At 37.0% G+C, this 25474-nt stretch overlaps 1 protein-coding gene across 5 annotated transcripts in view; it reads right to left on the reverse strand.

The window, feature by feature from the left end:
• The window catches only part of Sult2a8 (sulfotransferase family 2A, dehydroepiandrosterone (DHEA)-preferring, member 8), a 36095-nt gene that overhangs the window by 5409 nt on the left and 5212 nt on the right, over window positions 1-25474 (reverse strand). For 2 of the 5 annotated variants that reach the window (NM_175250.5, XM_006540426.2), the window contains exons 2-5: window positions 11690-11956; window positions 9254-9462; window positions 7343-7469; window positions 124-218 (exon numbers count right to left, since the gene is read on the reverse strand). In NM_175250.5, coding sequence (NP_780459.1) covers window positions 124-218; window positions 7343-7469; window positions 9254-9462; window positions 11690-11825 — 567 coding nt within the window. In that variant the 5' untranslated portion in view covers window positions 11826-11956. Of the gene's footprint in view, window positions 1-123; window positions 219-7342; window positions 7470-9253; window positions 9463-11689; window positions 11957-20292; window positions 20354-21390; window positions 21421-22361; window positions 22465-25474 lie in introns of those variants that run through there. The other 3 variants (XM_006540427.2, NM_001199306.1, XM_006540428.1) reach the window with 3 other exon arrangements.

Consider the following 25474-nt stretch of genomic DNA (forward strand, 5'->3'; position numbering starts at 1 on the left):
CTTATGATTCTTCCTAAACCAAGCATTGATGTGGTAAGTATATTGGGGACACTGAGTAATAGGGACTATTACATGGAGTCAGATGATAGGCGGCACAGTGGTGACTATAGAAATGGTGGTTACCTTTTTCAGCTGTTCATAACTTAACACTAGAATGTTTTCTCTTTTCCTCAGGGATATCCAGCCACATGCATGTTCGAACCATGATCCAAAATATGCTGTACAGAAGAGGCCAGAACGTCGAGATTAAAAATATACAACAGGTGTCTATTGCCTGATAGATAGCTCAGTGTTTAAAGATGCATGTTGCCAAGCATGATGACATGAACATAATCCCTAAGAATTACATTGCATGAAAAGTTAAGTGCTTCTTCCTTCACGGAGAGTCCACTGCATGGATGCATACTCAAAAGTGGCATTTTACATAAAAATTATATATACTATACATATTATGCATACAGTATTATACAGATTATGCACATAGATATATAAAGGGAAATTGTGATGTCAATCTCAGTATATTCTCAATCTCACAGAAATAAGGGGCAGGGTGTCATAAAAACTAAAAGGAAAGTGACAGCAGCAGGTGTGTGTGTGTGTGTGTGTGTGTGTGTGTGTGTATAAAAGTAGGCATTTCAATAGAGGACATATAAGCATCCTATGCATTTAATAATTCTTTCTGGAGAAGTACCTCAGCTGATTCTGAGGAGAAAGCTCCATTTTGGTATCTTATTCCAAAACATTTTTGTGTTTCTGATAAATTTCTTGCATGGTAATTTGATTGGGGTGCACATGTATGTGTGTTTCAGTATGGTACAAGATCATGCATGTGTAAGGAGGTCCAAAGTGACATCAGGTGACTTTCTCAATTGATTTCAATTTTTGCTACTCAGATAGGCTCTTTTAACACAGAAAATTGGCTTATTCCCTTGGCTAAGCTGTTCTGTGGTCCTGTATATGTGTGTGCTATCAAAAGCAATGAACCCCATGAGGCTTTTACATGAGTCATATAGCTGGAGTTATCAAACACTTTAAAGTATCCATCATGGGTTTTGGACTCTATTTTGTCCTCTACAAGAGTAGGTTGCACTCTTAAAGGCTGAGGTGTTTCTATATCTCCTTTAGATGATTCCTAGCCTAATTCTATCTCTTAGGATTTTACTGATTTGAATAGATACCATGACCAAGACAACTCTTTTTTTTTTTTTTTTTTTTTTTTTTTTTTTTTTTTTTTTTTTTTTCTGAAACAGGGTTTCTCTGTGTAGTTCTGGTTTTCCTAGAACTCACTTTGTAGACCAGGTTGTCCTCAAACTCAGAAATCTGCCTGATAAATTTGCAGATTGCCCTTTCTAATTGGTTGAAGAATTGAGTTGGAATTTTGATGGGGATTGCATTAAATCTGTAGATTGCTTTTGGCAAGATAGCCATTTTTACTATACTGATCCTGCCAATCCATGAGCATGGGAGATCTTTCCATCTTCTGAGATCTTCTTTAATTTCTTTCTTCAGAGACTTGAAGTTCTTATCATACAGATCTTTCACTTCTTTAGTTAGAGTCACACCAAGGTATTTTATATTATTTGTGACTATTGAGAAGGGTGTTGTTTCCATAATTTCTATCTCATCCTGCTTATCCTTTGTGTAGAGAAAAGCCATTGACTTGTTTGAGTTAATTTTATATGCAGCTACTTCACTGAAGCTGTTTATCAGGTTTTGGAGTTCTCTGGTTGAACTTTTAGGGTCATTTCTATATACTATCATATCTGAAAAAAGTGATATTTTGACTTCTTCCTTTCCAATTTGTATCCCCTTAATTTCCTTTTGTTTTCAAATTGCTCTGGCTAGGACTGCAAGTACTATGTTGAATAGGTAGGGAGAAAGTGGGCAGCCTTTTCTAGTCGCTGAATTTATTGGGATTGCTTCTAGTTTCTCACCATTTACTTTGATGTTGGCTACTGGTTTGCTGTAGATTGCTTTTATCATGTTTAGGTATGGGCCTTGAATTCCTGATTTTTCCAAGAGTTTTATCATGAGAGGTGGTTAGATTTTGTTAAATGCTTTCTCCTCATCTAAGGAGATGATCATGTGTTTTTTGTCTCAGAGTTTGTTTATAAAGTGGATTACATTGATGGATTTCCATATATTAAACCATCCCCGCATCCCTGGAATGAAACCTACTTATTGAGGATGGATGACTGTTTTGATGTGTTCTTGGATTTGGTTATCAAGAATTTTATTGAGTATTTTTGCATCGATATTCATAAGGGAAATTGGTCTTATGTTCTCAGTGTTTGTTGGGTCTCTCTGTGGTTTAGGTATCAGAGTAATTGTGACTTCATAGAATGAATAGAGTAGAGTACCTTCTGCTTCTATTTTGTGGAATAGTTTGTGAAGAACTGTAATTGGATCTTCTTTGAAGGTCTGATAGAACTCTGCACTAAACCCATCTGGTCCTGGGCTTTATTTGGTTGGGAGACTACTGATGACTGCTTCTATTTCTTTAGGGGATGTAGGACTGTTTAGCTAATAAACCTGATCCTGATTTAACTTTGGCCTGGTATCTGTCTAGAAATTTGTCCTTTTCATCCAGGTTCTCCACTTTTGTTGAGTATAGACTTTTGTAGAAGGATCTGATGGTGTTTTGGATTTCTTCATGATCTGTTGTTTTGTGTCACTTTTTATTTCTGATTTTGTTAATTATGATGCTGTCCCTGTGCCCTCTAGTGAGTCTGGCTAAGGGTTTATCTATCTTGTTGATTTTGTCAAAGAACCAGCTCTTCCTTTGGTTGATTCTTTGAATTGTTCTTCTTGTTTGCACTTTGTTGGTTTCACTCCTGAGTTTGATTATTTCCTGCCATCTACTCCTTTTGAGTGAATTTGCTTCCTTTTGTTCTAGAGCTTTTAGGTGTGTTGTCAAGCTGCTAGTGTGTGCTCTCTCTAGTTTCTTTTTCGAGGCACTCAGAGCTATGAGTTTTCCTCTTAGAAATGCTTTCATTGTGTCCCATAAATTTGGATATGTTGTGGCTTCATTTTCATTAAACTCTAAAAAGTCTTTAAAATCTTTCTTTATTCCTTCCTTGACCAAGGTATCATTGAGGAGAGTGTTCTTCAGTTTCCACGTGAATGTTGGCTTTCTATTATTTATGATGTTATTGAAAATCAGCCTTGGTCCATGTTGACCTGATAGGATGCATGGGACATTTTCAATATTTTTTTATCTGTTGAGGTCTGTTTTGTGACCAATTATATGGTCAATTTTGGAGAAGGTACAATGAGGTGCTGAGAAGAAGGTATATCCTTTTGTTTTAGGATAAAATGTTCTGTATATATTTGTTAAATCCATTTGATTCATAACTTCTGTTAGTGTCCATGTGTCCCTCTTTAATTTCTGTTTCCATGATCTGTCCATTGATGAAAGTGTTCTGTTGAAGTCTCCTACTATTATTGTGTGAGGTGCAAGGTGTGCTTTGAGTTTTGCTAAAGTTTCTTTAATGAATGTGGCTGCAATTGCATTTGGAGCATAGATATTCAGAATTGAGAGTTCCTCTTGGAAGATTTTACCTTTCATGAGTATGAAGTGCCCCTCCTTGTCTTTTTTGATAACTTGTTGTCAGAAGTCGACTTTATTCGATATTAGGATGGCTACTCCAGCTTTTCCTTCAGATCATTTGATTCGAAAATTGTTTTTCAGCCTTTCACTCTGAGGTAGTGTCTGTGTTTTTACCTGAGATGGTTTTCTGTAAGCAGCAACATGTTGGGTCCTGTTTGTGTAGCCAGTGTGTTAGTCTATGTCATGTTATTGGGGAATTGAGTCCATTGATATTAAGAGATATTGAGGAAAAATAATTGTTGCTTCCAGTTATTTTTGTTGTTAGTGATGGCATTTTGTTCTTGTGGCTATCTTCTTTTAGGTTTGTTGAAGGATTACTTTCTTGCTTTTTCTAGGGCATAGTTTCTGTCCTTGTATTGTTTTTTTTTTCTGTTATTATCCTTTGAAGAGCTAGATTTGTGGAAAAATATTATGTGAATTTGCTTTTGTCATGGAATACTTTGGTTTCTCCATCTATGGTAATTGAAAGTTTGTCTGGGTATAGTAGCCTAGGCTGGCATTTGTGTTCTCTTAGTGTCTGTACAACATCTTTCCAGGATTTTCTGGCTTTCGTAGTCTCTGGTGAAATGTCTGGTGTGATTCTAATAGAATTGCCTTTATAAGTTACTTGACCTTTTTCCCTTACTGCTTTTAATATTCTATCTTTATTTAGCGTATTTGTTGTTCTGATTATTATGTGTTGGAAGGAATTCCTTTTCTGGTCCAGTATATTTGGAGTTCTGTAGGTTTCTTGTGTGTTCATGGGCATCTCTTTCTTTAGGTTTGGGGAGTTTTCTTCTATAATTTTGTTGAAGATATTTGCTGTCCCTTTAAGTTGAAAATCTTCATTCTCATCTACTCCTATTATCCGTAGGTTTGGTCTTCTCATTGTGTCCTGGATTTCCTGGATGTTTTGACTTAGGATCTTTTTGCATTTTGCATTTTCTTTCATTGTTGTGCCCATGTTCTCTATGGAATCTTCTGCACCGGAGATTCTCTCTTCCATCTCTTGTATTCTGTTGCTGATGCTCACATCTATGGTTCCAGATTTCTTTCCTAGGGTTTCTATCTCCAGAGTTGCCTCACTTTGGTTTTTCTTTATTGTGTCTACTTCCCTTTTTAGTTTTAGTATGGTTTTGTTCAATTCCATCACCTTTTTGGTTGTGTTTTCCTGTTTTTCTTTTAGGACGTCTACCTGTTTGGTTGTGTTTTCCTGTTTTTTCTTTAAGGACTTGTACCTCTTTAGCAGTGTTCTCCTGTATTTCTTTAAGTGAGTTATTAAAGTCCTTCTTGATGTTCTCTACCATCTTCATGAGATATGCTTTTAAATCTAGGTCTAGCTTTTTCAGGTGTGTCAGGACTGGCTTAGGTGGGAGTGCTGGGTCCTGATGATGGTAAGTGGTCTTGGTTTCTGTTAGTAAGATTCTTATGTTTGCATTAGTCATATGATAATCTCTGGAATTAGTTGTTTCAGTTGCCTCTGGTTAGAGCTTATTCCTTCTGTGATTCTGTTAGCCTCTATCAGCAGATGTGGGTGACTAGCTCTCTCCTGAGTTTCAGTGGGCGGAGTACTCTCTGCAGGCAATTTCTCCTCCTCCAGGGAAGGTGCACAGATATCTGACTTTTGGACCTGCCTCCTGGCAGAAGATGAAGGCCTGAAACAGGGCCTGTCTCAGAAGCTGTGTTGCTTCTGCCTGTCCCAGAAGCTGTTAGCTTCTGTAATCCCCACTCTCACCTGTGCAGACTAGTCTCTGAGGGATCTGGGAACCAATATGGCTCCACCAGGTGCTCCGGCAAATCCCTTCCAGGCGGGGCAGACACCTCTCCTCTGGCACAGAAGGTTCCTGGATGCCTGGAGCCTGAATCGTGGCATGCCCCAGAAGCTGTGTGGCTTCCATGTGTCCCAGAAGTTGTTAGCTTCTATCGTTCACACTCTCACCTGTGCAGACTATTCTCTGAGGGATCCAGGCACCAAGATCAATTTTATTTTTTAAATTGGATTTATTTACATTTCAAATTTTATCCCCTTTCCTGCCCCCCCAGAAGACCCTACCCATCGTCCCTCCCCCACTTCTATGAGGGTATTCCCTTATACACCTATCCACATTTGCATCCCCACCCTCAAATTCCCCTACACTGGATTATCCATTGAGCCTCACATGATCAACAGCCTGTCCTCCCATTGATGTAAGACAAGGCCTTCCTCTGCTACATGTGTGGCTGGAGCTTTGGTCCCTCCATATGTACTACTTGGTTGGTGACTTAGTCCCTGGGAGCTCTAGGAGCATGGTTGGTTGATATTGTTGTTCTTCCTATGGGGATGCAAACCCCATCAGCTCTTTTAGTCCTTTCTCTAACTCCTCCATTGGGGACCCCGTGCTTAGTCCAATGGTTAGCTGAGAGCATCCACCTCTTTATTTGTCTTCCACAGTGGCAAACCTACTCTACCAAGACCACAACTCCTAATGGTGTTGCTAAGCATATACAAATCATCACATTCTGTTACACATATACTGTCCTTTGTCATGTTTGGTTCTACTTTACTGTTTTCAAAAAAATTTAATTCTATATTACTCTTTTTGTAGAAACAGTATTTTACTGATTCTTGCTATATATAATGTATGGCCACATGTGTTGTCTGTTTGTGAATGGATGTTTTTGCCTGTGTACACTGGGAAGAAGATGGAAAAGTAAGTGGTATGTTCAGTTTATGGATCTTAGTCTCATTCCTATTTGGAAGTGTCATTTCATAAGTTTAGCTCTTGGATTTCTCAGCCATGCTGTAACCAGAAACCCCAAATGTGAGGGCTCCAATAGTCTCAGATGTTTTGATACTTGCATCCAAGTTGGTAATGTTGTTTGGGTAGAATTTGAAGGATTGTCCTTGCTGGAGTAAGAATGACAAGTGGGATGTATTTTGAGGTTTTAAAACACATATCCATATTCAATGAGTTATCTATCATTAATGGTTTTTGCTCATGGATGTAAGTCTCAGCTTCTTGCTTCTGATGCTCAGTTCTCTCAGCATGGACACTCATCTCTCTGGGATGATTACCCCAAATTAAAAAGTTTATATAAGTTGTCTCAGCCAAGCCATTTTTCACAGCAAAAGAAAAACAACTAACAACACTCAGCATCCTCCTACCTCTCTTTTCTTATTCTCTAGCCTCAGGGCAAATGTGTTTGGAATATCACACCAGCTTATAGGATGCACTCAGGCCCTCTTGGTTGTGTGGGAAGCACTCTTTAATTCTGAGCCCTCTCTTTATGGTCCATATTATCTTTATCTTACATATTTTTATTCTTAAGCACCAGAGTGAGCAAAGTGTCAAAAGTATCAAAAAGATGCTAGTTTAGGAATATTTATAGTCCTTCATTTGTCTTGTCAAATTAGAAATTAATCCAGATAAATCTGGGATATATCTGCAGAGTAAGTTCAAGTTCAACCTGGGATTCATAGTGAGATCCTTTCTCAAAGCAAGACATAGATTGTAGTGCTGGGGTTGTAGCTGGTGAAAGAAAATTGCTTGGAATGTGTGTGCTCCTGTATATAATTAAATATCAGAAATAGAGGAATCTATGGACTGTTTAATCATGAGGAAATCCAAGGATGGACTGCAGTCCTGTAACTCACCCAATCTCCTCCTATGCAGTGGTGATGTGGTTCATAGTCTGTGTGTCACAGAGTTCTGATTGGGTCCAGACATATCAAAAGATTGACATTTCTCTATCAACAAAACACAGCATACTTACATTTTCCTTGCAAAAAGTTCTCAAAATATATTTTCCATGGCACTTGTTCCTTTCCCTGTTTTAGAGCATTGAAGTAGTGATAGCCTGACACAAGAACATCTCTGGGATTTCTGATGAGATAAATCACCTTCAATATAAAGTGAGACAATGAAAACATATGCACTCAATTTTCAATGCTTCCATTTTAATTTCCAAAGTAATTTAATAATATCCCTTCTATATATTGATGGATTTCCCACATTGGTGAGTGTGTGTGTGTGTGTGTGTGTGTGTGTGTGTGTGTGTGTGTATGTGTGCAAGCATGCATGTTTTGTGTTACAGGATCTCATATACTGTAGAGAGTTCTCAAGTATGCCACAGAAGTGAGTTGAAGCACTGATCTTTCCAATACCTCCCAATACTAGGATCTGGTCATGTACCAAGATAACAGCCACACTATGATCTCTTAACAGTTGGTTACTTTGTATATTAAACAAATTATTATGCTAAATTTCCCTTGAATGTAGCAATTTTATAACAGAGAGTCAAGAATATGGTCATTCTTTATTATGCCCACAAGATGAGTAAATCTTTAATAAGCTTTCAAAAGTTAAATGGATTTCATAAATATTCGTTTCACTTTACATATATACAAAATTGTCCTGTAACATATCCCAGTTGCACTTCTAATAGTGACCCATGCTGTGTTAGATCTCAGTATCCCTGGTTGGTTCTTATGATTCTCTCTTAGTCACACATAATAATTGGATGCCTTTAATCTCAACAGGCAGCTGGACTTGGTGGATGTAATAACAGTTCTTACATATAGCAATCTCGAGCATTTAAATTCTGATATATGAATACATGGTTTATAAAATGAACAACAATAATAGTGGTGTTTTGATTCACATGAAAGTAGTAATTGAATGTAAGTTCAATAAATATATTTTAAAATTATTAACTTAGTATCTATTTATACATGTATATATATACATATATATACTTACTAAAATTAAATAAGATTATCTATTTGAGTTATTAAGTTAAATTAATTTATGAACCTTGGCTATTTGTGATCTAGTGAAATATCTCAGTTAGTAAATTTCTTTCTGTGCCAGTTGTAGACACTAGGAGAGGGTTGAAGAGAGGCAGATAATAGGACTTTACTAGTTAGCTAGACTACCAGAGTAAATGAGATCTGAGTGACTTGAGGAATGACACACTCTCAAAAATGTAAAGAAGTGAGTGCTTAAGGAAGTTGTCCTACATCTACCTCCATCATCCACAGATGAGGATAAAGTCAGCACAGAAATACACATACACATGCAAGGACACATCCTATATAATCGCACATATGTGTACATGCTTGGGTGCACACACAAAAGAAGTATTTATTATTCAAAAAGTGGTTGTGACAGTATAATACTAATTTTCCACATCACCAATTTATTGGGATGAAATCTTCCAAAGATTCTCCAGGCTTGATGTTTGTTCACCATGTTATCTGATTGTGATCTATAAACCACTATCAACTAAAGCCTGAAATTCTCAGGAAACACCCAAAATAGAAAAGGAAGTAAGAAATTTAACAATGTAGCAGAGCAAGTCTAGTTATATATGAGTACTTCAACAATTTCCCATGACAAGGGTAGACAAGGTAGGCACATAAATGTTCACAACAATGGTCCAGTGAGTAAATAAGGTGCTGCTATTAAAGAAGATAGGATCATTTCCCAGCACAACTACAAAGCATCTCATAATGAAGAATAACTCCAGTTCTGGAAAACTTGTCACAAACTTCTGGTTCTCAAGAATCTGCAGAGTGTGTGTACATATAAGTACCTATATATGCATATACATAATTTAAAACAAAAATAAAATAAAAGAGTTCATAAGTATTGGCCAAACTGATCTGGATACTTCAGCACTGACCTTTGCCTTAGAACTGAAGAAAGACTTTGGAAATAGTTGGATGGGAAGGAGAGAGGCCATGAGACGTGGACCCTCCTTGCTGTTTAGTATTCTATAGTTATTTTCAAATTCTATCCATGGTGTGCGCTCATTGGCAATTGTAGATTGGACCCATGTGGGATCTCCCTTGGTCAGAATCAAGCAGACAATTTCATTCAACCAGTGGGTTCCTGAATGAAAAGGAAAACTGGTCAGCCATTTCAACAGAACTCACAAAAATATAAAACTAGCATTGTAGACAGTTCCAAGAAGAAATTATAGTCCTCCTCCTCTCACTGTCTCTCTGTATGGCTCTCTCTCTATCTGGCTCTCTCCCTCTCCCTTTTCCTCTCTCTGTTACATATGCTGTCTTATATAAACTTGGTTTTCATGGAACTCTCAATGTAGGCACTATTTATGTTGCAATTCCGCATTCCTCCACATGCTTAATTGTAGGATTTCTCTCTTGTAAAACTTTGACCAGTTTAACCTCTTCTAGAAATTGAACAAGTCCATATTCAAGAAGCACTCTACAAAATGAGCTTCATCATCAGCTCTAGGAATGCCATATGTCTAAAAAAATGTCTGCACTAGGTTATGCCATACATGTCTCTGGTGATGTCAATGGTTATCTTTAGGTCACATGGATGATTTTCATAGAACACAGATGGTTTTTAATTCTAGGTCTCCTTGACACTCAGTTGCTGGAATTTTAGGCATGTACAGCTAAATTTCACTTCAAAATCTATTTTAACTAAATTTGACACATAAATATTTATTAATTTTATTTTATGTCTATGTTTATTTGTGCCCAAGTGTATGTATATTTGCCACATGTGACAGAATTTCAGAGATGAGAACAGGTATCTGATCTTTTTCAACTGGAGTTGATGATTCATGTGAACTCTACTGTCAGTATAGAGTTTTCTACAAGATAAGATAGTTTTCTGAAATCCTGACCCATTTCTCTAGCCCACATATTATATTATATTTTCAATTAGATGTCTTGATATGTTTGTGTTGCAAATGTATTCTATGCCATGTAGGCAACAAGAGGGTGGAAAGTAAACTGAGCACTGCATAGTTTGTGCAAATCAAGTGGCAATCAGCGAATTTGTTCCTCTGAAATAGCACTCAGTGCTCTTAAAAACTGATCTTTCTTGCTGGTTCACAAATATTTCTTTCAATTATTCCTATTGGATTTGATTATAATCTTCATCCAACCCTCATACTACTGTCCTCAAAATTTGTATATTGTGAAATGCTACTATTAACTCCCTGCCATGTCCTTGTAGTTCCTCAAATTTTCCAGGCCTTGTTCCAGACCCTACTCTCCAATTGTTATTCATTTATTAGCAGTACATTCCTTCAATTTATTTCCATTTAGGAGTGGTTTCTTGCACTGTGGAATGCATAAATTTTTTATACACTGTGTAAAGTTTACCCATGTGTTGTTTAAATGTGCATACATCTTGTTTAAATCTGGGTGTGGCATTGTAATTCTTACACTAAGAGTGTCTTTTCTCAGGATTGTTTAAACAACTCTTAACATTTATTATCTGACTTGTCAATAAATGCTGATAATCCAATGGGTTTTCAGAAGTTAGAATAAGCTGGGTTGTCACAGAGATAGATAGATAGATAGATAGATAGATAGATAGATAGATAGATAGATAGATAGAGAACATGTTTCTGATCATCCAATAAGATAGACTATTTAGAGCCATATGGAAGTCATCCAGTGAAATCATGGAAACACACCTAATGCTGTAGGAGCCAGATTCACCAAAATGTGCAAGAATCAAGGGAACTGGATGGGAGGTATACAGATTAGGTATCCCATTTAACTGCTCTGCTAATGATATAGCTTGAAGTAAATCTTAGTTTCTCTGTGTTGTTATTGAAGACTATCATTAGAAAATGAAATACAGTTACTGATTACTTCACTGGTTACACTTGCATTAAAACTAATCATGTTATAAGGTTTCTTTTTTTTTTGTTTGTTTGTTTGTTTGTTTGTTTTTTGTTGTTGTTGTTGTTTTTATAAATAGGCCCATATCTTCATTAACAGAGCTTGAGAATCACTCTTTACCTCTGCATCTGTTGATATGGACTCTACTAATTCTTTCTAAGTTCTCCTGAGCTGTCACTTTGCCATATCACACTATCACACAGGATCTGTCTGCTTGAATTAGAAGGTTTGTTACCCCCAAGTTAAAGATCACAGCTAGGTAGAAGGAGGCAGCCTTTATTCTTTGAGTGAGTAAAGACACTGCCATAGTTCTGGAGTTGATAGTTCACTTTCCTAATTCCTGACATGATTGGGTCTTTACATACAGCCAAATGAAAAGTAGTTGCTTAGCAAGCACAAAATCCTTGCTTCAATCCTCGACCAGAAGAGAAAAACATTATACATACCTGATTTTGGATAAGTCACTATGATCGTGTCTTCATCCCTTACCACAAACCTGTCACGTACTTCTCTTATGATTTCTTGTGAGTAGTAAACTGTAGGGAATGGTATCCCTTCTATCCACAGAAATTCATCTGTCATGATCGTGAGCTTTGGGAATTTATCTGTTTGACCTCTTCTGTTGGAGATGCACACAGGTGCTTTGAGTCTCAATTTTATAGTGAGGACACAATGATCAGTGTTTCTGCCTCATTGGTTAAGAAATCAAGTTGCTGTTGAAGACAAACATATATTGTTACATTTTTGTCATAGCATTATACATGCAAATGAATAATATATGAACCTTATTTCTTAAAAATAGAAAGACTAACACAATCCAGAGAACTAGTATGATGATTGCTGATGGCTTTAGTTTTGATATAAGCTCTGTCCATTGATGAAGCTCTTAAAAGGTGTCTCATGTCAGCGAATTCCTGGTCGTTCTGCTGTGTTTTGTTTGAAATAGAGTTTGGGATGTTTAAGAAAATCTTCATTAATTTATTGATTCATTCATTCACTCATTCATTTACTAACATTACTTTTTTAGACACATGTGTGAGTGTGGGTTTTATATAAAACATTGCACATATTGACATCAAAACTATTTTTTTTTTTACTTTTCCTCCTTTGAGAAATTGAGTGCAAAGGACAACTTGAGAAAGGATATTACATTCTTCTATTTTAGGACCCTGTCAACATTATTTTCCAAGTCTTTATGTTACATGTCCTAGTTTGTCTTTTGCTGCAATTAATATCAACATGACCAAAAAACCCGTAGCGGGGAATGGTTTATTTTGGCTTCAGTCTACCAGGTCAGAGAGGGATGTTAGGTTAAGAACCAGAAGACAGTAAATGGAGAAAGCCAAAGGAAGCTCAACAGCAGTAGAAGATGAAAATAAAACTCGTCTGAGTTCCACTGAATACTTCATCATCTGTTCAAGTTTTTCTCACACTTACTAAGAACATTCCACAGCTTACATAGGACAGACAATATTATAATACACATGTCTATATGAGCATCCCAAGATTGTGTGTGTGTGTGTGTGTGTGTCTATCCTCCCTCCAAAAGAAGAGTATGCCAATTTTCTAAAATCTGAAATAGATTTCTACTGAAAACAATTTTATATTTAGTAAAGACACTTGTTGCATAGTAGACTCTACTGAGAGTCAGCTCTTAAGAGCAAAGAACATAGTAGACTCTACTGAGAGTCAGCTTTTAAGAGTCAGCTCTTCTTAGACTTGAAGAGGCCATGGAAGATTTTGGATTCATGCATTGCTCCTCATGGCTTGCAAAATCTGGTTCACTGTACAACACATGACTATGTACTTAGATTTGGCAACTGCCATACTGCCCTGGGTGCTACCATATCTATTAATATTTTAAAAAATGCCCTCTATACTTGATTGCTGACAAGTCAAGAGGAGGTATTTTCACAATTCATGTATACTATTACCATTTCATAGTAGCTGATGTCAAATAGACATAATATGAATAAAACACATGAGAGTTTTTGTTTATTTTTGTGGTGTGTGTGTGTGTGTGTGTGTGTGTATGTGTGTATGCAACAACTCATCTTCAGGTAGACATCACTGTACCAAGAATATACTCTACAGTCAGTTATTCTTGAGAAAATCCTTCTTTTATATCTCTGTGTTCCTTCTAGCAATAGTGGCTGCTTTCTGTTAAAAAACCAATTGTTCCCATGTACATCTTCAACTGGCTTGTCCAAAACCTACTGGTCAATAATAAACAAATATACATCTAAGTAACACTAAATTGACTCAGTTTTAAACACTGTTTAATTACATATATATATATATATATATATATATATGTGTGTGTGTGTGTGTGTGTGTGTGTGTGTGTGTGTGGTGTGTATGTGTATAATAAATTCATATTGTACGTGTGTGTGTGGGATGTGTGTGTGTGTGTGTGTGTGTGTGTGTATGTATGTGTATGTGTGAGTGGGGTCAATGTAGGTTGTCAGAAAATAACATAGACAAGATCCTAAAAATTCAGCATAGTTGATGGAAGCAGAAATAATATTATGTAATTCACAAGAGCACATAAATCATTGAAAGACCTTAACATGGAATACAGCAAAAAGAGGGTTGGAATCTGGTTCTATGTAGAGCATCAACTACTTTCCCACAGTGAGGGGCTGAAGTGTGCCTCAGTTGAAAAATATTGCCTATAACAATGAATATGGTGGATTTAGTTTATATCAACACAGAAAATAACAAATACATAAAGGAAGTCAGGCCTTCTCTCTGTTCATTTGGAATGACTACACTATCCAATACTAAATATATTTTTCTAAGTTATAGGTCACCATAGAACTCAAAGTTAAAAAAAAATTAATAAATGTACTCCCAGATGCCACTTGACATTGGATAGGACAACCCTAACCGTTCATCTCCAGACATCCTCGTTGTTTCTAATCTTGTCAAAACTAGTAGATCTTTTCTTTACTAAGAACCCAAGTCTGAAGATTCCCTAGATCTGATTATAAATTAATTACCATAGGTTATGTCCAGTGCAAGGGAGAGGGATCTAAAAAACAATATTTGCAGATTTACTGAAGATGGACAAAGTTACTCCCTGAAGAGCAGTGGGATGATTGTTTCACCAGAACAAGGGGAAGGAAGATAATGTACCCTATATATTCGGAAAAAATAGTATTTAAATGTGAATTCCTGTGATGTGAAGATTCAAATCTTAGAGTTCAGATTGGTTTCTGTATTCTAGAATGGAGGGGGTTTCCAAGAAATTTTCTTTGGTTTAAGTGTAACTTTGTAAATTTAAAATGTTTAACATTTCAAGACAAGTAAAAGCCGCAGTACAAGTTGTTGGGATGTGTGAAGAACAAGGTATTCTTACCATCTTGTCTCTGCCTATGTCAGAGTCTAAAAGCTGCTTTGTCTTTATTTGCATTTAACTCTTTCTGAGAGCCCATATACCCCATTCTCCATCAGAGGCCATTGTAAGGCCCCAAGGCTGAGGTTCCTGTTCAATTTTTGTGTCTGAATGTGAATGTCTCTAACATGCTCTAATAATGCACACCATCAGCATGCATAAAGTTGTAGCAAGAAGTGATGGAGATTTAATCATTACAAATTCAAGAGGCTATATACATATGCAATGCCCAAAGAAATTTTTATTTGATTTCATTTGATTTATTTCATGGCCTTGTCTTATTTCAAAATAACCTGTGTCCCAGCACAATTTTGAATTTCTGATTTTACTGCCTGCAGATGTGTGCAGCAATTGACTGAACACAGTGAATTCTGCATCCTAGAGAACCACATTACACACTGGCTTGCATGTCCATACTAGGTTATTATTTTCATGATATTTTATGTCTGAAACATAATGGAAAAATGAAAACTGGTCCTAAAATTCCAGCAAAAATCACAGCTGTGACCTTTGGTCAACATCAGAACCCAGGTCTCTCTGTTACAAGTGATAGTTTGACTTTCCCTGTGATATGATTTTTAAGACCAAAAACAACTAAAGAAGAAAAGTGGTTTTCTAGCTTTCAGTTTTTACAGTCTGTCATGCATGAAAGTGAAGGCACTAAACAGACATAAAGAAGTGAATAAATGTTGTGAGAATTCCATCAGCTGTGAAAGTCAGAGACAACTTAATCACTAATGATTTCCACTGAATCATTTAAATCCTAAAATATGTTCTGTGGAAATCAGGAACCTGCCATAATGATCACAGCGCTGTCAGTATTTCATAATATTGTTTATATGGTAATTATTTCCCTGTAAAGCAAACCATACAAATAATCAATAAAGAAATTTACACATCAGTTTCCCTCATTATGTTGTAAATATACTCAACAAAATACAAACAAAATTAAAAATCATATCTGAAAGATCATTTAATGTGATCAAGTTGGTTTCATACTACCAATGCAGACATGTTTCAAAATATGAATGTATGTCAATGTAACCCACAATATAAACAAACTGAAAGAAGAACACACATGATCATATCTTTAGGTCATGATAAACCTTTGGTAAAGTCCAGCATGCATTCATATAAAAATATTTGTGAGATCAGAGATACAAGGAACATACCTAAACTGTAAAGGTAATTTCAACTAAGAATATATCCTATATCAAATTTAATAGAGAAAATATTAACATGTTTTAGTAATCTTAGGAAATAGACAAAAAAAGATGTCTACTTCATTTATATCTATAAAACATAGTAGCTGAAGTTCAAGCTACAAAAATAGACACTGAAAGGAGATCAAGTCAATATAAATTCAAAAGGAATGAATTATTGACTCAATATTCTCAGATGAAATCATTGTATATATAAGCAAGTAGAATATTTCTACCATAAAATTTCAGAAGTTTGAAACCACATTTAATGAAGGAGATGGATACTAGATTAACTAAAATATAAAAGTAATCCTTAGCCTTACAATAAAAAATGACAAATATGCTGAGAAACAAAATCTTTCAAATACCAACAAACAATAAAAGATATCATAGTGTAACTCCAACCAAGCAAGTGGTAGACTTGTATGATGATAAGTTTCTTAGAAGAAGAAAATTTAAGAAGTTACCAGAAGTTACCATGCTCACATAGTGATAGAATTAACCATTCTGGTAGAATAAGCTCACATAGTGGTACCATTAACCTAGTCAAAAGGAGTTTCTTCCAAAAATCTATGGCTTCAAAGTAATCCCCATCACAATACCAAGAACATTCTTCACAGATTTGAAATGAACAATATTCAACTTCCTGTGGTAAAACAAAAGGTCAGGAGAGCTAATCCTGTACAATAAAAGAACTTCTGGAGGTGTCACAATCTTTATACAGAAAATGTGGTACATCTACACAATGGAGTACTACTCAGCTATTAAAAAGAATGAATTTATGAAATTCCTAGCCAAATGGATGGACCTGGAGAGCATCATCCTGAGTGAGGTAACACAATCACAAAGGAACTCACACAATATGTACTCACTGATAAGTGGATACTAGCCCAAAACCTAGGATACCCACGATATAAGATACAATTTCCTAAACACATGAAACTCAAGAAAAATGAAGACTGAAGTGTGGACACTATGCCCCTCCTTAGAAGTGGGAACAAAACACCCATGGAAGGAGTTACAGAAACAAAGTATGGAGCTGAGATGAAAGGATGGACCATGTAGAGACTGCCATATCCAGGGATCCACCCCATAATCAGCTTCCAAATGCTGACACCATTGCATACACTAGCAAGATTTTACTGAAAGGACCCAGATGTAGCTGTCTCTTGTGAGACTATGCCGGGGCCTAGCAAACACAGAAGTGGATGCTCACAGTCAGCTAATGGATGGATCACAGGGCTCCCAATGGAGGAGCTAGAGAAAGTACCCAAGGAGCTAAAGGGATCTTCAACCCTATAGGTGGAACAACATTATGAACTAACCAGTACCCCTGAGCTCTTGACTCTAGCTGCATATGTATCAAAAGATGGCCTAGTCGGCCATCACTGGAAAGAGAGGCCCATTGGACACGCAGACTTTGTGTGCCCCGGTACAGGGGAACGCCAGGGCCAAAGGGGGGGAGTGGGTGGGTAGGGGAGTGGGGGTGGGTGGGTAAGGGGGACTTTTGGTATAGCATTGGAAATGTAAATGAGCTAAATACCTAATAAAAAATGGAAAAAAAAATAAAGCTGTATGAACATCAGAGATATTGCTATAAAACTTATATGGAATTAAAACAACCCTGAGATTCCACCACACAACAATCAGAATGGCTAAATTAAAAAACTCAGGTGACAGCAGATCCTGGTGAGGATGTGGAAAAATAGGAACACTCCTCCTCTTGATTGCTGGTGGGATTGCAAGCTGGTACAACAACTCTGGAAATCAGTTTGGTTACCCAAGATCCCAGAAATATCATTTTGGGGTACATAAGATACTCCAACATGTAATAAGAACACATGCTCCACTATGTTCATAGCACCCTTATTTATAATATCTAGAAGCTGGAAAGAACTCAGATGTCTCTCAACAGAGAAATGTGTACAAAAAATGTGGTATATTTGCACAGTGGATCTCTATGCAGCTATTAAAAACAACGAATTTATGAAATTCTTAGACAAATTGATGGATCTGGAGGATATCACCCCGAGTGAGGTAACCCAATCACAAAAGAACACAAATTATACGCACTTATTGATAAGTGGATATTAGCCCAGAAGCTCAGAATTACTAAGTTAAAATTTGCAAAATACATGAATCTCAAGAAGAAGGAAGACCAAAGTGTGGATACTTCAATCCTTCTTCAAGAGGGAACAAAATAACCATGGAAGAAGTTACAGAGAAAAAATTCAGAGCAGAGGCTGAAGGAATAACCAGCCAGAGACTACCCCAACTGGGGATCCATTCCATAAACAACCACCAAATCCAGACACTATTGCAGATGCAAACCAGAGCTTGGGAACAGGAGCCTGATAATGCTGTCTCCTGAGAGGCTCTGCCAGTGCCTGACAAATAAAGAAGTAGATGCTCACAGTCATACATTGGATATAGCACAGGGTGCCCAAAGGAGGAGCTAGAGAAAGTTTCCAAATATCTGAAGTGATTTGCAGCCCCACAGGAGGAACAACAATATGAACTAACCAGTATCCCCAGAGAGCTAAACCACCAATCAAAGAAAACACATGGTGGTACTCATGGCTTTAGCCATGTATGAACATATGTAGCAGAGGAAAGCCTAGGTGGTCATCAATGGGAGGAGAGGCCCTTGGTCCCGTGAAGGTTCTATGCCGCAGTATAGGAGAATTCCAGGGCCAGGAAGCAGGAGGGGGTGGATTGGGGAGCAGTGGGAGGGGGGATGGGATAGGGGATTTTCAGAGGGGAAACTAGGAAAGGGGATAATATTTGAAATGTAAATAAAGAAAATATCTAATAAAAAACGGAATCACATGATTATCACATGAGATGCTGTAAAAAGCCTTTAACAAAATACAATGCCCCTTCATGTTAAAAATGTTGGAAAGACCAGGAATTCATTGCACATACATATACATAATTAAAGCAATATACAGCAAACTAACAACCAAGATCATGTTAAATGGAGAGAAATTAAAGGAACCCCACTAAAATCTGGGACAAGACAAAGCTGTCCACTCTCTCCCTATCTATTCAATATAGTACTTGAAATTCTAGTTAGAACAATTAGAAAACCAAAGGATATCAAGGGGATACATACTGGAAAGGAAGAAGTCAAGATATCACTATTTGCACATGATATGATAGCATATATAAATGACCCCAAAAACTAGATCAGAGAACACATACAGCTGATAAACAACTTCAGCAAAGTGGATGGATATAAAATGAACTCAAATCAGTAGCCTTCCTTTATACAAAATTTAAATGGGATGAAAAAGAAATAATGAAAACAACATCCTTCATAATAACAATAATTAATATGAAATATTAATATGAAATATATTAGTGTAACTCCAACCAAGCAAGTGGAGGTATATATGACAAGGACCTGAAGTTCATGAAGAAAAAAAAAAATCAAAGAAGACCTCAGAAGATAAAAAGATTACTCAGGCTCATGGATTGATATGATTAATGTAGTAGAAATGGCCTTTCTACCAAATCAATCTACATATGTAATGCAAGTGCCATCAAAATTCCAACATAATTCTTCACAGACAAGGGAAGAGCAGTGATCAAGTACTAATGAAAAATTAAAACAACCCCAGAATAGTGAAAATAATTTTCAACAATAAAAGAACTTCTGGGGGAATCACCATACCGGACCTCAATGTGTACTAGAGCAATAGTGTTAAAAACAAACAAACAAACAAATAAGCCTACATGGTATTGGTACAGAGTCAGAAAGGTCAATCAATGGACTAGAATTTTGGAACCAGAAATTAACACACATACCTATGGACACTTGACCTTTGACAAAGAACCCTAAACTTTAAAGTAGAAAAACAAAATCATCTTCAACAATTGGTGCTGGTCTAACTGGTCTGCAAGAAGAAGAATTCAAATTGTTCCATATTTATCAGCTTGCACAAACCTCAAGTCTAAGTGGATCAAGGAACTCAACATAAAACCAGGATCCCTAAATATAACAGAAGAGAGAGTAGGAACTAGCCTTGATCACATTGGCACAGGGGAAATTGTCCTAAGTGAAACACTAATGACTTAGACTCTAAGATCAACAATTGACAAATGGTGCTTCATGAAACTGCCTTCTGTAAGGCAAATGACAATGCCAATAGAACTAAATGGCAAACTACAGATTGGGAAAAGAGTTTCACTAAACCTGATAGAGGTATAATATCCAAAATATATAAAGAACTCAAGAACTTAGACTCAAAAACCAAATAACACAATTAAAAATGGGGTAAAGAGCTAAACAGAATTCTCAACAGAAGAACATTGAATGGCCTAGAAGCATTTAAAGAAATGATCAATGTTCATAGTCATCAGAAAAATGCAAATCAAAACCCCCTTGTTATTCCACACTACACCAATCAGAATGCTTAAAATAAAAAACCCAATTGACAGCACATACCTGCAAGGATAAGGAGAAAGAGGAACACTCTTCCTTTGCTCTTGGGATTGCAAACTGGTACAACTACTCTAAAAATCAATCTGGCAGTTCCTCAGATAATTGTAAATACTTGTACCTGAATACCCAGTTGTACTGTTCCTGGAAATATACCGAAAATATATCCCACCATACCACAAGGGCATGTGTTCTACTATATTCTTAGTACCTGTGTCCATGATAGGAAGAAACTGTAAACAACCCATATATCCTTCTACCTAAGAATGGATACAGAAAATGTGGTTGATTTACACAATGAAATATTATTCAGCTATCAAAAACAAGGACATCATGAATTTTGCAGGAAAATAGATGGCACTAGAAAATATCATTTTAAGTTTGTTAACCCAGGCCCAAAAGGACCTGCATAATATGTACTAATTTATAAGTGGATATTAGTCAAACTGTACAGAACATCCATGATACAACCCACAACTGTAAGACGTTTAACAAGAAGGAAGTCCCAAGTCAGGATGCTTCAATCTCACTTAGGAAAAGTAACAAAGTAATCATGGGAGGAAGAGGGAGGGAGGGACCTGAGTGAGAGAGGGGAATTGGAGGGGAAAAGGGGGCAGGATTAGGCATGGGAGCAGACGAAGAGAAGTCTAGACAGCCAAATGAGTAAATTTTCATGCAGCTGCTTAGGAAGGAGAATGAAGGAAACTGCCATAATGTCCCAGAGAGACATGGGATGCTAAAGGCTACCAGGACTGAATGGTGAAGACCTTAGCTGAAATACGCAACAATGGGGAAAATGAACCTGAAGAGACTACCTCCAGCAGATAAACAGGGCCTATAATTGTGGGGTGGGATGACAGACCCACTTTCAGACTTTTTGACCCAGAATTGTTCTTGTCTAGAAGAAATGCAGGGAAAAAGATGGAGCAGAAACTGAATAAAATGACAGCCAGTGATCAGCCCAAATTGGAATTCCTTCCATATATGGGCACCAAACCCTGACACTATTACTGATGCCATGTTATGCTTGCAGACAGGAGCATAGCATTGTAGTCCTCCGATAAGCTATACCAGCAACTAACTCAGACAGTTGCAGATACTTACAGCCAACCATTGGACTGAGGATGGGGACCCCTATGGAAGAGATAAGGGAAGGATTTAAGAAGCTGAAGGGGGTGGCAACCCCATAGGACTACCAACACTGTCAACTTCCCTGGTCCCCTGGGTGCTCCCAGAGACTAAGCCACCAACCAGAGCATACATGATCTGTGACCTCCTGCACATATGTAGAGGAAGAATGTCTTGTCAGTTCTCAGTGCGAGTGCATGTGCCTAATCCTGTAGAGACTTGATACCCCAGGGGAGAGGACACACTGGGTGGATGGCTGGGTATGTGGGGTGGGTGGGTTAGTGGGAATTGTTGGGTGGGTGGGGGAGTATACTCTCAGTGGCACTAGGGAGGGAGTATGGGGTGAAGGACTTTGGGAGGGGGACCAGGATGTGAGCAAAATTTAGAATGTAAATAAATGAAATAATTTTCAAAATTTTAAATTTATTCAAATTAATTAAATGTTTAATTAATTTATGTTACTGATTTTTGTTAATGAATTTACCTTGGCTAATTGTGAGTCAGTAAGATCAATCTGTGTGTAAAATGCTTGCTGAGGAATAATTAGAAGCTGATTTTATAGCTCAGCACTAACATTAAATTCAGAAATTGTTCAAAAAGCCTGTAACCTCTGAACTGTGGTAGAGGAATTGAGAGAGGCACATAACAGGGACTCACGGGGAATCCAGCAAAGAAGAAACAGTGAGCTTTGGATGCCTTGAGGAAACACCCTTTTTTTTTTTAATAAGTAAACGATTGAATGAGGAAGTTGTTCCACATCAACCTCCATCCTCCACATAAGCAATAGCATTATGTGTATGTGTACATGCTACTCAGTCATACACATATGAGAACACACAGACAAACATGTTAACACACACATATCCATGAATAAACACTGCATATGCTATCTATCACACATGAATATACACATGTACTCATACATAACAATACATATTTGTACTTACAATTGCCTATATAGATTTTGCTTTTGCAGGTTTTTATGTGACCATGGCTGAACACAAACTCACTGTGTAACTCAGGGTGAACTTGAACTACTTACTGATTCATCTGTCTCAACCTACTATTTATATGCCTCTGAGGATTGAATTCAGAGATGCCTGGATTCTAGATAAGCTTTTAACCCCTGACCTACATCCCTAACTTTGCCTATTGATTTCATGTCATGTTGTTTCCAAACCAGAATTGATCAAATGTAATATGACCTTTAAACTATTGAGCAGACCTTACAAGCCACCATGTGTAAATATTGGATTCCATAGTTCTATATTACATGTCTAAGTTTGCTTTCCACTGCTGTGATAAACAGCCTGATCAAAAACAGCTTGTGAAAGAAGGCATTTGTTATACCGTATAAATCCATCCTGGAGGGAAATTGGTGCAAAAACTCAAGACAAGAACTGAAGCAGGACAAAAAGAAGATCAAAATCAACCACAGTTATTTAGAAAAATACCAAAACCTCTAGTGTCTAATCAGAGATGTCTAGCAGTTACTTAAAGCAGGGTAACAAGCCTTCTCCACTTTACCATCCTAGGGGAGAATTTTCTTTCCTTCTTTATAAATTTTTTTTTCTGGAGCTAAGAGAAATTTAAATTACAGGTTTCTAGTGCGAACTACTTCATCTACATTAAACAGAACTTGCACTCTAAGCATATAGCAGTGTACTGACTTGTTTTGTGTGTCAACTTGACACAAACTGGAGTTATCTCAGAGAAAGGAGCCTCCCTTGAGAAAATGCCTCCAATGATATCCAGCTGTAAGACATTTTCTCAATTAGTGATCAAGAGAGGAGGGCACATTCTGGGTGTTGCCATCCCTGGGCTGGAAGTCGTGAGTTCTACAAGAAAGCAAGCTTAGAAAGCCAGGAAAAGCAATCCAGTAAGCAGCACCCCTCCGTGGTCTCTGTCAGCTCCTGGCTCCAAGTTCCTGCCTTGTGAACGTTGCTATCCTGGCATCCTTTGGTGATGAACAGCAATGTGGAAGTATAATCTGAATAAACCCTTGTGCCCACACTTGCTTCTTGGTCATGATGTTTTGTGCAGGCATACAAACCCTGACTAAGACAAGCAGTGAAGATCATGTCTCAAGAGAAAAGTTCAGAGACCATGGAAGATCACTTCTTCTTGGCTTGCTCCTTAGGGCTTCCTCAGTCTTCTTAATTATATTATGCAGGATCAGCTCCCCAGTGCTCATAACTCCAACATTTTGGTCCTGAGCCATCTGACATCAATCATTAATCAGGAAAATAGCCTTCAGATTTGACTAAAGTCCTGTATGTTGGAGATATTTTCACAATTGTTATTCCCTCTCCTCACATGACCCTGGGTTATGACCCTAGTTTCATAAGAAACTAATCTTCTGTGTAGATTTTTGGTGTCTGGGTTTGTGGGTTGGTTGTTATTTTTTTCAGTGAATCAAAAATTGTTTCCAGCCTGCCATCTCTGTACCCAAAAGTAACTCTATAGAGTCAGTAATGCTGAATACAATTCCTTTTCCTCTATTTTACCTCTCTGTTTTCTTAGAAAAAAAAACGTAGCTCTTTAATATTCATCTATTTCTTTGTTTTATTAAAGCCCTTCATTTAGGTCATTACTCTTAAATACTTGTATATCTTATAATCAGCTCAGAAGTTATACATTTTTTGAGAGGGATTCAGGAGACACAGGATGAGTAGAAGTGAAAAATAGAGAGGGATTTTAAAAAGGTAAATGCAATAATCATATAGGGCACTCTCAAAACAGTAAAAATGAATAATTAAAATAATTCTTTAAATTATGATACGCTGAAGACTTTAAATTAGACCATAGAAAAGACGTAAGTTTGGGATATGACATATGTCATTGCTCAAGGCTAACTTCCTAAAGTAGCAACTATTCTACTATCTAGTCAGTTCTGGTATTGATGCAAGCATTTAGTCACAATTTTGGAATTTTGGTTTCTTTAAAAACAGAGAAATATTATAAAAATGTTTTCATTTTAATCCCATTCATGTAATATGAGGCTGCTTCAGATTGCACACAGCAGTTGACTGTGATTTGCTTCACTCTCTTTCACAGGCATGATATTGCAAGATGGAGATTGTGTCTATGAATATATGGTTTGGAATTCTGGGGATATTTTAGAGGATATATCAATGCCACAAAAGGTAGTGTAGGTTGTTGGGTGTTGATTCATTGTTGTTGGTCAATGTTATCCCATGTTGTTAAGTACTCATGTGCAGAGAAGAAAAATCAAGAAGAAATTAAATACGCTAAGGTTGAATATTAAATTTGCATTGAGGAACTCGATGAGCCTAATCAGCAGGAAATAGTCAAATGATAACATAGCCACCTTTGCTCTCTATTCTTTTCTCTTTCCTGATTAGTGATAGAAGATTGAAATGTGGAAGAAACGGGGAGGAAAAGCATGAATGAAAGAAGAACCATCAAGATAGCAAATATCAGCTACACAAGTCTTCCCCAGATTTTTGTGTTTTTTGTCTATGTCATTCAGGACAGTTAATGAGGTAATCCTAATAAGACATCAAATGTGATAAGGCAGTGAAATAGATACTTGAGAGTGCATGTACCTGTGGTATGAAACATTCAAACTGACCAGGTAATAGGACAGAATTCCAAGGAAACACCATGTGATTATTGGAAGATACAAGCTGTCCCATGGAGTCATCTGCAATACCACATGTGAAGATCTACTGTTTTTCCCCCATAGGTTAATAAACATTCTGTGCATTTATACCTGTTTGCTTCTTGCTTATAATGCATCTGACTCAAGTAGACTGACCTATTGATAAGAATGGTTCCTAAGAAAGCTTTTTCCTATTCCATCTTAGAAGTCATAAAGACTAGAACCAGCTCAACACTAAGTCATAAATGTCACGATGTTATGGATCTACATAAATATCGACCACAAATACTTGATGTTGGAACAGAACAGACAAAATGTTCACAATATGACATATGAGGATTCATGTCCTAAGCCAGCGAGAATGTAGCTGGGCAAGTTCACATTGAATGTTGAAGGATAATGCATGGTTTCAATGCTATGTGCTTCTGAGACAAT

The sequence above is a fragment of the Mus musculus genome, chromosome 7 (genome assembly GCF_000001635.26).
Source record: "Mus musculus strain C57BL/6J chromosome 7, GRCm38.p6 C57BL/6J".
NCBI classification, from domain to species: domain Eukaryota; kingdom Metazoa; phylum Chordata; class Mammalia; order Rodentia; family Muridae; genus Mus; species Mus musculus.